This window comes from Pelobates fuscus, chromosome 9, assembly GCF_036172605.1.
Source record: "Pelobates fuscus isolate aPelFus1 chromosome 9, aPelFus1.pri, whole genome shotgun sequence".
In the NCBI taxonomy this organism is placed as follows: Eukaryota; Metazoa; Chordata; class Amphibia; order Anura; family Pelobatidae; genus Pelobates; species Pelobates fuscus.
Genome location: NC_086325.1, coordinates 159316732 through 159331555, shown reverse-complemented (window position 1 = coordinate 159331555; position 14824 = coordinate 159316732). Strand labels below are relative to the sequence as shown.

Genomic DNA, 14824 nt, shown 5'->3' with positions numbered 1-14824 from the left:
GTGAAAGCATGCTGATTGGCTCAAAATACCACTTCTGATTATGTCAGCCAGGTAGGCAGATCAGGGGCAGAGCCAGCAGCAGCAGACTAGAATAAAGGTAAGATTTTTGATATATTTAGGGGGGCACTGGAGGCTAGATGGTGGTTTTAACATTATACGGTCAGGAATACATGTAAGTGTTCCTGACCCTATAACGTTCCTTTAACTATATAAGATGCAACTTTACACAGTATGGTTAATTTGATAAATTAGAAGATGCAACATTACATAGTATGCTTTATTAAAATGAATAGGACTATAAGAAAATATGGATCAAGGAAAGAATCTCAGGCGCTCACTGTGATAAGTTAAACAGATGTAATGGACACTGTGGTGCCTCAAATGTTCCTTAATACATGTTCTACGGGATATGCTGACCCATACTTGATGTGGAATTATTAAAAATCTTTATTGTACTTGTATTGAATTATTGTACTAACTCCATTTTAACTTTATACTGTGACTTCATCCTCCATTTTGTCCTCCTAACCTGACTTCTTCATCCTCCATTTTGTCCTCATGACTTAACTTGTTCATTTTAAAACTACATTACGTGACTGAACTTCTCAACCCAATTAATACAGTAGACAAAGACCGTGTTTCCTTCAAGGACAAGTACCAGGAGGTGCTGGCTACTCCTTAAGACTTGCTGGCTACTCCTTAAGAGCTTGTAAGATAGTACAGTTTGAAGGCCACAGAACACAGTAGTAATGAAATGTTCTATTCATAAGAGACCTTGCACCTGGACATAAGCCTGATATCACTGACCGTGTAAAATGACGCTTAGGACCCCCTTGTCCCCCACCCGTGTCCAGAATAATCCCACCTCTGATGGGTGGGCACGGGACAAACCTCTTAATTTTACTAACCAATAGGTAAGACACTAACTCCGTCACTTAACAATTAATCCAATTGATGATGTGTATTTGCTGATATTCTAATAATCAATGATGACGCAAAATGCCTCTTAAAAGGGCCTGCGCGCCCGCTTTTACTTCACTTGCCAATAAACTTTCTCGAAGTTATTTTAACCTGAACCTCGTGTGTCAGACTTAATTACTTCAGCGTATATACGCAATTTAATTTTATTGATTTGGACAGGAACAGATAGACTTTGAACATTTTGGTTTACTTTCAAAAAGTACCATAACAACTTGGCGCCCAACGTGGGGCACCGGGCTATGTCTGGCCGGTGAGCCGTCCTAAGGAAGACAAGGGTGGACGGAGGAATCCAGGGGGAAGGAAGGGAGATTGATCACCTCCAGATACACGGTAGAGACTTCTGCAGAGCCACCGGTACGTTCCAGCCCCTTTGATTGACCCGTCCACGTGTCTGTGACTGCTTCCCGGGAGGACATCAAAGACAGGTAATATCTTGCCCGGTGCCTCGTTACTCACTTGTTTACCTGCATTTTAGTCTATCTGTTGCCTGGGTGTGTTTGAATTGTTTGCCTGTTTCCCCATTTTGAGATAAAAGGGGGGTGGACCTGCAGGGGATTTGCCTGGGGTTCTGTCTTGCTTGTTTTCCCCTTTTTGGGATAAAGGGGGGTGGACCTGAGGGAATTTGCCTGGGTCTTCGGTTTGTCTGCTTATCTGTTTGTATTTTGCCCCTTTTGGGATAAAAGGGGGGGGTGGACCTGTGGATGTGTTCCTGGGGGTCTTCTGTTGCCTGTTTTACAGTCTAGCTAGCGTTTTGGTAACCCACAGCTCCGGCTGAGGGGAGTCCGGTTTTGGTAACCCACAGCTCCGGCTGAGGGGAGTCCGGTTTTGGTAACCCACAGCTCCGGCTGAGGGGAGTCCGGTTTTGGTAACCCACAGCTCCGGCTGAGGGGAGTCCGGTTTTGGTAACCCACAGCTCCGGCTGAGGGGAGTCCGGTTTTGGTAACCCACAGCTCCGGCTGAGGGGAGTCCGGTTTTGGTAACCCACAGCTCCGGCTGAGGGGAGTCCGGTTTTGGTAACCCACAGCTCCGGCTGAGGGGAGTCCGGTTTTTCTTTGGTAACCACAACCCTGAGCGCTGGGGCTTGTGAAATTCCAGTTTTCTGTTTTATTTGTGAGGGGGGCTCTGTTTCCTGGGGGGATTCAAGTAGGCATTGCTTGTTTTCCGTGGCCGCTGGTAGTGAGACTTACGAAAGTCGTTCTCCGAGCGGAGACACTACGGGGTTGAGGGAGGTGACTTTGGAATAAGCACACGAGTAAAGGAAAGGGATTATTGTTAATTTCAATTGAATTGTGATGCATGTACTGTATTTCAATTGTATTGTTGTCTTGTTTGTCTAATTAGGAGTCTCATGAACTCCTGTGTCTGTCTCTAAGGATTTTCCTTGTCTTTCATCTTTCCTATACTTCCTATATTATTATACTATCCACTCCCATTCCTCTTAAAAGAGAAGTGATTGGTCACACACTTCTCACCTCGCTCCAATCCGTGTCTACCACCCCGGGTAGGCGGATTCAGTGACTAGTCTACGTTTTGGGAAGACGCACCTGAGAAAATACCACGATTCTCGGGTGGCAGTCGAGCATTGTAGACGTTCTTGTCCAGTTTTCCTTCTCTCTCTCCCTATATCTAGGACGCTGGTATAGGGGTAAAGGGATTATGGGACAGGATTTAGGCAAGCCCAGTAAGGGCTGGTTAGCATGTGATTTAGTCGAAGACAGAGAGGGTGAGGAAATGGTTAAAGGTGTTGAAAAGATTGCGAAAGTATGTAGAATTGCTGTACCGACATGTGGAAGATTGCAACCAGAAAGTTGGCGTAGGTTACTGACAGAAAAGAAAGGCAAACTTACAGATAATGGTTTATTAAAGACTGCTGAAGCATGGTATAGGGTAGCGAAGGCTATTCAACTAGAAGGTTGGGTTGAGGAAGAGATAAATCACAAAGGTGTGAAATTGTTTGTGTATCATAATAATTGTGTTGCTGGAGTTTACCCTCAGCCAGCGCCCCAAAGTGGCGCCCAGGGGACGTCTATCCCCAAGGTTCAGTCAGCAGTAGGTGATAGCCAACTGACTATGTTCCCCACTCCCAATCCTCCTAACACCCATCCCGTCACCTCCCCTGTCTGCCCAGTCCTGAATTCTGATGGATCTTTCTTTTCCCCCTCCCCGTCTCTAACATTCCCATCATCCTCATCCATCCCTACGTTACCTGCTGTACCCCCCCCTAATATTTCATCTGCCATTCCTTCCCTACACTCTCTCTCCGTTGATGATCCCCTCCCCTCTTCCTCCGCCCAACTAACCACCTCCTCCACCCTTGCCCCGGCTCCTCCCTCTACACCCACCCCTACCAATCCCTCTCCGTTCCCTCCCATCTCCACCCCAGCTCAATACCCCACCTCCTTCCCCTCCCCAGCCTGGCCCTACCCCTTCCCATATCCCATGACCCTGCCCTATCCCGGATATCCACTACCCACTCCCCAAGCCACTCCCCAGGTTCCGGTCATGCCCAGTCCGGCACAGTCTGCCCCAGACGTGCCCTCTTCCAACATGGCCGCCGCTTCTTCCCTTAACCCTAATGTAGTACCTTCTCCGGCCACCAATATGGCGGCCCCCAGTTCGGCCCTGATGCCGGTAATCCCCGGTGACTACTTATCCCCAGGTTATGACTCGCTAGCCACCCCTGCATCTGGGGCTCGTTCCCAACCACCGATCCTTTCACCTCATTCGGGCCCTGCACCACGAAAAAGAGCCAATATCATAGAATTCGATGATGACGAGATGGACAGGGTGTCCCATGTCTCATCAGAGCTTGCCGCGGGAGCCCCAACTCATCGTTCTATCGATGACCCCTTTGGCCACAAGGGTCGGGGAGAACAGGCCCCTCCTAAATATGTTGCTTTCAATCCCACTCAAGCTAGTGCTCTAATGAAATCACTCCCTGACCCAGAAAAACAGCCTATGCCCTTCTACCGAGGGGTTGTTCAAATTCAAAAGACTTATTCCGCCGCATGGCGTGATCTACTGAGTATTTGTGCTATTAAAGCAGGGGATGCATATTGGCCGAGCATGGCCCGACACCTCAGTACTAATCTACTCAACAGTGATGTTGATTACCCCTCTGGAGTAACTTTTTGCACCCAACTAAGAGAATGGGCTAAGGACAAACTTGCGGATCAGGCTGCTGGCCTTACTGATGTTATTCAAGAAAAAGGAGAATCAGTGGAAAGGTTTCATGCAAGACTGTACCAAATGTTTACAGATTTGGGGTTTGATCTCACTGACAAGATTCATTCACAAATGTTGTCCGGTGCGTTCGTCCAAGGTGTTAAAGACCCAATACGCAAGGGAATCATTGCTGCACGCCCCGAATATAAGGTTGTTCCCCTAGATACTTTACTCCTAGTTGCTAGGGGCCTAGAGTCTGCCCAGACCCTTAGAAGGCCAAGTTCTGCTCCCCTCATGGTGGCACGCACTACCCCTATTCCCAAGGGTACCAGACCAGAGGAAGGTGTTTGTTTTAATTGTAAGGTCAAAGGGCATTTTAAAAGTGACTGCCCGGAACCCAAAAGAGAGCCCAGAAAGCCACACAGGCCTGCCCCGGCCCCTAAGACTGAGAAGGAGGTTCCAATAATTGAGGAACCAGATGACTAGGAAATTGGCAAGCCTGTGTCATTAACCCCTGTTATGGCAGTGTCTACAGGGGATAAGGGGGGGCCACTTGCTACAGTAACTTTGCCCATTGAAGGCCACCCTACCACATTTCTTGTTGACACAGGTGCAGCCCGTAGTGTTCTACGAGAACGAGACTTGCCAGACCCATCTTTCCTGTCCAATATTGATGTCTCTTGTGTTGGAGTGGATGGCCAGCCGAGACATAGCCCTCTAACAACCCCGCTACGAGTTGGCTCTAGCCTGCTCGCTCGCTTTGTAGTATCCTCCACATGCCCCATTAACCTGTTAGGTGCTGATGTCCTCTCACGCCTGCAAGCATCCATCACCTTTACCCCGGATGGGCAGGTAGAAATGTTTACACCTCTGTCTGTATCAGACACTTCAGCCCTATGCTCTTTGCCTCTGATGCTGCATTTAGAAAAGCCCCGTGAGGAGACAGCAGAATTAAGGTCCAATTTCCCAGAGGAATTAAAAACACAGGTGCCCGCAAAGTTATGGTCCTCAGGCCCAGAGGACATAGGTCACCTAAATGTTCCCCCTGTGGTGGTAAAGCTTATTCCAGGAGCTAAGTTACCAAGAAAACCACAATATCCATTAAAACCAGCACAGTCAGCTGCAATTTCTGTCCACATTAAGGCACTCTTGGAGAAGGGTGCCCTTGTCAAATGTAAATCTGAATGCAACACCCCGTTATTTCCTGTGAAGAAGAAAACTCCGAAGGGTGAGCCAGAGAAGTACAGGATGGTTCAGGATCTCCGTGCTGTTAATGAAGCTACAGTCCTGGACACCCCTCTTGTACCAAATCCTCATACTCTGCTTTCTGGAGTCCCACCATCTGCAAAATTCTTCACAGTTATTGACCTAGCAAATGCTTTTTTCAGTGTCCCACTGGACCCATCCTGCCAATATCTGTTTGCTTTCACTCATGAGATGCAACAGTATACCTGGACTGTCATGCCCCAAGGGGCACAAAATTCACCAAGTCAATTTGCAAAGGCCATGGCCACCATCCTTGACCCGTGGCAAGCCGAGCACCCAGAAGTTGTTCTGCTTCAGTATGTGGATGATTTGCTGCTCTGTGGAGATGACATACCCACTACCGAAGAGTGCTCAATTAGTCTGCTTTGTTATTTGGCAGAACAAGGATGCAAAGCTTCGCTCATCAAGCTACAGTTCTGCCAACCTTCAGTAATTTTCCTTGGACACTGCCTATCTCAAGGTACCAGACATCTTACTCGGGACCGGGTAAGAGCTGTGCTGGATATTCCGCCTCCAAGGACTTCTAAGTCTCTTCATGCCTTCCTAGGCCTCATTTCCTATTGCAGAGCATGGATCCCAGAAGCCTCTCTGCTCATGCAACCTCTCTATGACGCACTTAAGTCTGACCCTTTCTGTTTAACTAAAGAAGCTATGGACAATTTTACTGCTCTCAAACGAGCCATTGCTTCTGCTCCTGCCTTGGGCCTCCCTGACTACTCCAAAACTTTCAAATTGTTTGTCTCTGAAAGACAAGGCCACGCAACAGGAGTGCTCACCCAAACTAATGACTTAAGAGGCCGCCAGAGGCCTATTGGATATTTCTCATGTCAACTGGACATTGTGGCCAGAGGGACTCCTTCCTGTCTCAGGGCTGTTTTTGCTGCAAGAGAACTCATAGAGAAGACCTCAGACCTGGTCCTTGGCCACCCTCTGGTTGTTTTGGCCCCTCATGACATCTCTGCCATCATCAACCAAGTCCAGCTCAAGCACGTGTCTCCAGCCAGACACCTGCGCTTACAGTGTCATCTTCTTTTGCCTGACAACATTTCCATCCAAAGATGTCAGGTGCTTAATCCGTCCACTCTTCTTCCACTCCCTGAGGGGGGTATCTATTATGGATTTATCACGGATGAAACCTACATTCACCTGCTCTGTGGATGTATTAAGAAAGTCATGCATCCACATTTGACATTTTATGAAGGTGAAAAACCTCTCTGTGAAGGCCCAGATCACGCCTTCTGCACCACGTGGTATAAACCAAACATTACCCCTGAACCTTGCTATGAAGATGAGCTTTACCACCGGACCGATGTAAAGCTTACTGCACAAGACTTCTATTGTGACTCTGACGGCAATAGTATGGTCTTGATCCAGCTACCTCAACAACTTAACTACCTTTACCGCCATTGGGATACTGCTATCCCACATATTCCTGTTACCAAGTTAAAGACAAGGTCATGGAATGATCTTGGGCCCATGGCAAAACTATGGGCCACCATGACTGAAGAACAGCTACAGGAAAATGGTATTGTCAAATACCCAACAACTGACCTTCTAGAAGCATGGCCACGCCATTTCCTGGAAAAGGAATTTCAAGATCTGGTCATAAAGAATGATTATGACCCAGAAACACCTCATGACTGTTTTGAACAGATGAAAATGGAAACAGTGCACTTACCAACTGTGCATGAGAACCCATTACCAGATCCGGATTTTACCCTGTTTGTGGACGGATCGAGATATGCCGATGAAGGAGGAACATATCATACAGGATATGCCGTAACCACAACAGATGAAGTTATTAAATCATCATCCTTACCACCAGCAATGTCTGCACAAGAAGCTGAATTACAGGCTCTGACTTCAGCCTGCAAAATTTCCGAAGGAAAACGTGCCAACATCTATACAGATTCAAGATATGCTCTAGGCGTGGCACATGACTTCGGCCTAATTTGGAAGACTAGAGGATTTCTTACCACCGCCGGTACACCAGTCAAACACAGCACTGCAATCAAGGAGCTAATGGATGCCCTCCTACTCCCCAAAGAAGTGGCCGTTTTGAAAGTAAAGGCCCATGGGAAATTGGATACAGATGAAGCAAAGGGCAACCATTTGGCTGATCAGGCTGCTAAGTTAGCGGCCAGGGATTTGCAGGAAGTGGATGAAGAAGTGTCCGGACAAGAAGAAGAAGTCCCTATTTTTGCCCTGCAAACTCTTCCTACTGATTTGCGAATTTTACAAGAACAGCAAGCTGCAGTCACTCCTGAAGAAGTCCAGAAATGGAAAAAGAAAGGAGCTGTCCAAAAGGACGGAATATATTACAACAACTTCAAATTTTGTCTTCCCAGAAATTTGTATCCAGCAGTTGTCCAATGGGCACATGGGCCTGCACACCTGTCAAAAGAATTGATGGCCGCCCTCATACAGAAGTATTATGAAGCACCTGGAATCACAACATTGATCAATAGCTTCTGCAAGGCCTGTGTCATTTGTGCAAAATGCAATCCAGGAAGACCGGTTAAAGTACCTGCGAAACACCTGGCAAAGCCCATGTACCCCTTCCAGCGGATTCAAATTGACCACATCCAAATGCCCAAGAGTGGGCCCCATGAATATGCACTAGTAATAGTGGACATGTTCTCAGGCTGGCCAGAAGCCTACCCAGTGGCCAATATCACTGCAAAAACAACCGCAAAGCGCCTACTTACAGATATTGTATGTAGATTCGGACTCCCAGAAGTTATTGAGAGTGATCAAGGCCCAGCCTTTACAGCAACTGTGACTAAAGAAATTTGGACTGCTCTAGGGGTGACTCTAGCCTTCCACACCCCTTACCACCCACAAAGTAGTGGTAAAGTGGAGCGCATGAATGGCACCCTAAAAACTAGAATGTTAAAAATGTCACAAGAAACAAAGATGCCCTGGCCAGAAAGCCTACCGATAGCTCTATTTAGTGTTAGGCACACACCTAGAGGGAAGCATTCACTGTCCCCATATGAGGTTCTATTTGGGACAGCACCCAGACTAGGTTGTTATTATCCGCAGCAGTTGCAACTCCAATCAGATGTTTTAGTAGACTATGTAACTGAACTTGCAAATGTCCTAAACAAAATACATGCCCAAGTTTTCTCTTCAATTCCAGATCCCGAATTGGATACAGGTTCCCATAACCTACTTCCCGGAGATTGGGTCCTGGTCAAGAAGTTTGTGCGGAAAAATACCCTGGAACCAAGATTTGACGGTCCATTCCAAGTTCTCCTGATTACCGCAACCTCCGTCAAATTGGCCGGTAGGCCAAATTGGATCCACGCTTCCCACTGCAAGAAATCTCCTGCCCCAGAGGAAGCGAATATCGCACAAACATGTACCTCTGGTACATCTTCTCCTTAATTAGCCTTATGAAGGCCCAGCAAGTAGCCATTACCAAAGACATTAGTGGGTACACCTTCTGGTATAATTCATCATGTACCCAGGTGGCTACTTATACCTTTGACTACTGTGATATTGTAGAATGCCCATTTCCCACACCACAAATCCAGAGCATCTATAGAGATATCCCTCATTCGAAAGACCCATATGTTTGTGTAGTTGACAAACAATGGGGGCACAATTGTGATCACTGGGGGGCGGCGGGATGGAATGCCGGGCCTGCCTGGGGTTACAAACCAAAAAGTGCCGTAGCTAAAGTAGATGATCATGGTAGATCGCTTCTCCAGAGAATGACTTTGAGAAAGCCTGGGGGGAGCACACCAATGAAATTAATCCTTAACATTGAGCGCCCAAGCCCAACAGATGCAGACCAGTATGTGATGGGAATGTACTGGAAAAAGGGTTCCTACCAGAAATTAGGGCATTTCTACCTCAAAGATATGTGCAACTCTTCTGAGTGGCAAGGGGCCACCCATATGGTCCCTAACCCATTAAAACCCCATATCCAGACCTTTCAGGACATGATGGCCATTGCTAACCCCACTTTTGAAGATACCATGGCCGCTGAAACAGGTTTTAATGATGTAAATTTATGGTTAGAATGGATGAAATATAATGCTAATAAGCATAATAGAACCGCATGTTATGTGTGTGGAGGTGCCCGGCCTCACCTGGGTACTGTACCTTTAATCCTACCTGTAGATATAGAAGAATGTATTTTAAGCCTTTTTGCCTATCACTATAATTTTAACAGGTCCATATGTATTGCATGGACAAAGGAGTATCCTCTTCTAGCCAAAGACGTCAAACCCCCTGATGGTATTACCGTATATAAAGGTAATTACACTTGCTATGCCATGTACGATGGTATTGGTAAATTTGTAGGTAACTTTTCCAAAGGCTATTGTGCTACATACAGAACTGTCCCTGTACGTTTGCTGCAACATCACACTAGGTCACTAGGAGACATTTATTGGTTGTGTGGGGATTTACAGCTAAGATCCAGAATGGACACAGAATGGTGGGGAGAGTGTACTTTGACTAAGGCCATTATGCCTATACATATTATTTCTGACACACACCTCAACACCCATGAGTTCAGCCACACTAAGGTTAAACGTGACGCCCCAGTGAAAGGAAGTTTTGATCCTCATGTATATATTGATGCCATTGGAGTGCCCAGGGGGGTGCCCAATGAGTTTAAAGCAAGAGATGAGGTTGCTGCAGGATTTGAATCAATTTTTACCATAGTTACCGCAAACAAGAATCTAAATTGGATAAATTACATTTATTATAATCAACAGCGTTTTGTTAATTACACCAGAGACGCCCTCCAGGGGTTGGCCGAACAGTTGCAGGCCACATCCCAAATGACTTTCCAGAATAGAATGGCCCTAGATATGATCTTAGCCGAAAAAGGAGGGGTTTGTAAGATTTTGCCCGACACTATGACATGTTGTACCTACATCCCAGAAAACACAGGCCCTAATGGTAAAGTCACACTAGCTATAGAAAAATTAAATGACCTGTCTGAAGAGTTAAAAAGGAATTCTGGGATAAAAGATCCCTGGGAAAGATGGTTTGGTTGGATGACAGGATGGCAAAAGGCTTTAATGCAGATTGGTATGGCTATACTAATTTTTCTTTTTATTTTTGCTCTTCTCTTTTGTTGTGTCCTCCCATGTCTGAGAAAATCCCTCATGAAGACTGTTGACCAAGCAGCACCCACTTTGACCCATCTCGAAGTTGATGACCAAGAATTCCAAGACATCAACTCACCCTGTCTGCCGCTGCAAACATTCCCTTTTGTTGATAAAGTGCAGGAATTCTAGGAAGGGACTAGATCAGGGACAGCATCTGTCAGTGAATGGTAAAGGCCCCATGTGGAGAAGTGGTGGGTTAGCTGCCATGGGATACCCTTGGGTGTGAAGCGTTCGAGAGCCATACTGACGGATGGTTAGCCTATTAGGGTCAGATCTAGGGACAGCCTTGCACTTTGCATTAACATCTAGCTAGCGGCCACGGGGTTTCTGTGCCTTTGGGTTAACACGTCTTCTGATACTAACATAATAAAGTTTTATCTCTTAGAATCTAACATTTCATAGGGGGGACTGATGTGGAATTATTAAAAATCTTTATTGTACTTGTATTGAATTATTGTACTAACTCCATTTTAACTTTATACTGTGACTTCATCCTCCATTTTGTCCTCCTAACCTGACTTCTTCATCCTCCATTTTGTCCTCATGACTTAACTTGTTCATTTTAAAACTACATTACGTGACTGAACTTCTCAACCCAATTAATACAGTAGACAAAGACCGTGTTTCCTTCAAGGACAAGTACCAGGAGGTGCTGGCTACTCCTTAAGACTTGCTGGCTACTCCTTAAGAGCTTGTAAGATAGTACAGTTTGAAGGCCACAGAACACAGTAGTAATGAAATGTTCTATTCATAAGAGACCTTGCACCTGGACATAAGCCTGATATCACTGACCGTGTAAAATGACGCTTAGGACCCCCTTGTCCCCCACCCGTGTCCAGAATAATCCCACCTCTGATGGGTGGGCACGGGACAAACCTCTTAATTTTACTAACCAATAGGTAAGACACTAACTCCGTCACTTAACAATTAATCCAATTGATGATGTGTATTTGCTGATATTCTAATAATCAATGATGACGCAAAATGCCTCTTAAAAGGGCCTGCGCGCCCGCTTTTACTTCACTTGCCAATAAACTTTCTCGAAGTTATTTTAACCTGAACCTCGTGTGTCAGACTTAATTACTTCAGCGTATATACGCAATTTAATTTTATTGATTTGGACAGGAACAGATAGACTTTGAACATTTTGGTTTACTTTCAAAAAGTACCATAACATACTCAGTTCGCACCCTGTGAATTTTATGATGGAGTGCAGCCCCTCTTTTCTCCTTTGGTATAAGAAAATATGGAACATATTTGTTGAAGACATAAACAAGATCCTAAAACCTAATTTCTAAGGTTATTCAAAAGCAGACATTCAAATACTAAAACTGCTTTACATTGATCTCTTGGACATTAATATAAAATACTTACAAGTAAAGTGCGAGTTAATGAAAAGGAACGAGGTCCCGAAAAAGGTGAAGGATGCAGCCAAGGCCCCTTTGGTTTTGATCTGTGAAACCATTCGTGTGGTCACGGTGGCAAATTCGACCTCTGTATGAAGGGAAAACATGGGAGAATATTTGAAGCCTGATTTATTGTTACAATGACTAGAAGTCAAGCAGGTATGATGCTGAGGAGGAGTGATCAGATGTAGCTGAGTGTGTCTGAGACTTCAGGCACTACTAGGGGTCTTGGGTCACAGCTGTAAATCCCTGGGTATTACACACCTTGGAACAACCTCCTTTAAAACGTCATTGCAAATCTGATATTTAGAGAAAGCATTTCACCTATAACGTGAACTAGTTACACTATAAATACATGCACAGATAGAATTTATTCTACATATCTTTAGCCTTTCATAATTTGACTGCTCTGATAAGGATTCCAATTAGAGCATATCAATGTTCCAAACGATGCAGAAACATGTTCCTCGCATGGATTTAAGGCTAGGAATTGGGAGTGGATGGGGGAATTGGGAGTGCATATTTCAGCACGCCATCTTGAATATGAAGGTAACTACCCTCCGGTAACATTATCTTTTTAATCTGTAGATTTTACTGCTAGTTCACCAGCAAAATGTATAGATTTAATATTTACCTATTTGAAGATGAACTTGGTATCCATATAATTTATGGACGGTAGGTTCCTGATATCAGGAAATTAAGACCGACTGGCTGTGTAGCCAGTCAATCAGTAGCCAATCTGGACTCTGGATTAAACATTCCTCCTACACTGAGCAATGTGACCATGATCTCAGTAAAACATGGGGTACGAATGAAGGAATGACCATGCAAAAAACTGTCCTTTTCAATATTACAATTTTTATTTTTACATTTTCTTCTTCCTTTATTTCACCCTGGAGATTGTGGTTGTTTGTGATAAATGCTATACAAATTTTCTGAGAAGTTTACCATTTATTTATTTGGTAATCTCAAACTCATCTCATGCCCTTTCTTATCGCCCAGATCAGCTATTTCACGCTTGGATAGAGCTTACTAACATTGTACACCAAGTAGGGGATTTTCTTAATGTCAAGTGAAAGTAAAACAAATTATATATATATATATTACTTTCCAAGCCTGTGTCTGAGCGCCGCTGGTGGCACCCTGGGATAAGCCCAGTTTACCTCTGCTGCTCTCCTCGGTCCAGGTAAACGTACAGCAGCTTCTGCAGGGCGGACAAATTATGGAACTGCTGAACACGTGGCATTTTCTTTTTCAATTAAAAAAACCCCAAACAACATGTAACAATATGTAAATCTTGCTATTATTTTAAACACTCATAAAACACAGAGGCGGTGATAAAAATGGAAGTGTGCATAGTCAAGAAATAATAGTTAAAGTTCCACTGCTTGTAAAATACATAGGATTCCCAGAAAGCCAGGCTACACTGTTCAATTAATAATTATTATTATTTATAAAGCGCCAACAAGTTCCGTAACGCTGTACAATGGGTAGACTAACAGACAATTAAGTCCTGCTTCACTATTTTGAATGGCAACTTCCTTCAGCATTCTCCACATTTCCAGTTGGTAAATGTCTATTTATCTAACATTACAGCGACCCCGATACAATACTAAACACGTAAAAAGACAGCAGTAACTTGACTTGTTAAACACAAAGACAGTAAAAGCAGCTTTTACCAGAACAGAACCAGATGAGATCCCGTCTGATAAATATGGAGAGGTAGAGAACGCCGTGGCCAGACGAGTGCAGTAAGACATAATGTGGGCCGAGGGTCTCTTGGAGTCGGATCTCCCATTCTCTCCTGGAAAGAGACAAACAAATAATGGATTCCCAATAACGCACTCTGTGTGTTGATCTCTTTGATTTCAATGTATATGTGCAGTAGTAATCCAAGTGACACACATTTACTACAACCTCCTCGACATAAGAAAAGAGAAAATCTTACGTGAATACATTAGTTAGCTTGTAGAAGAATGTAGCATACTGGTAATTACAGCGCAAATCCCTTGATATGATGACCTGAGGTTTCCGATAACCGCTGTTCTGTCAGCGTACGGAAAATATGACTTATTCGAGAATTGCTTTACACTGCTAAATCCAATGTTTAAAACCCATGTTCACAGGTTCCCCCCATTTCTCTGCACGGCGTTTACAGATGTTTTGTTATTTAAAGACACTGTGTGATTATCCAGGATGCAATCACTCAGTCTCCACTCCACAGGTTACTGCCCCTTTAATGGAACATCTACAGAATTATCCTATTTAAAAGGGTACTCTAAGCACCGTAACCACCACAGTTCATTGTAGCAGTAATAGTGCTCTGAGTCCATGGGTGCTGTTCCCAGTTTTAAATTAGATGATTGTGAAGCGGTGGGTCAAAAAAACACCTTCCCAGCACCCACACTGATAATACTATTAGTACTCCTACATTATCTTGTGCCGATTTGTTTAGCCTTATAATGACTCCAGCCTCCACAGACTATCATCAGTCAAGGTTGAATATTGTGGCAGTGTTATATTATTATTGCCATTTATAAAGCGCCAACAGATTCCGTAGCGCTTTACAATACTAGGAGAGGGGGGATTTAACCATAAATAGGACAATTACAAGAAAACTTACAGGAACGATAGGTTGAAGAGGACCCTGCTCAATTGAGCTTACAGTCTATTGGAGGTGGGGTATTAGAAACATTATGACAGAAAATAGCAAATCAAATAAGGAGGGAGTGAGGCAGAGATGGAGGAGAGAGTAGAGTGTTGCCCTTTAGGAGAGAGAGCAAGAGACAGGTATGTGAGGTAGAGGTTACTCTGGGAGGCCATAAGCTTTCCTAAAGAGATGTTTTTTTAGGCACTTCTTAAACGATTGAAGAC

The 14824-nt window shown here is 44.6% G+C and overlaps 1 protein-coding gene across 2 annotated transcripts in view; it reads right to left on the bottom strand.

The window, feature by feature from the left end:
* INPP5E (inositol polyphosphate-5-phosphatase E) overlaps positions 1-14824 on the bottom strand; it is a 31239-nt gene that overhangs the window by 5776 nt on the left and 10639 nt on the right. For both annotated transcript variants that reach the window (XM_063432864.1, XM_063432865.1), the window contains 2 exons: positions 13630-13754; positions 11919-12038 (listed from right to left, as the gene is read on the bottom strand). In XM_063432864.1, the coding sequence (XP_063288934.1) occupies positions 11919-12038; positions 13630-13754 (245 nt within the window). The remainder of the gene's footprint in view (positions 1-11918; positions 12039-13629; positions 13755-14824) is intronic.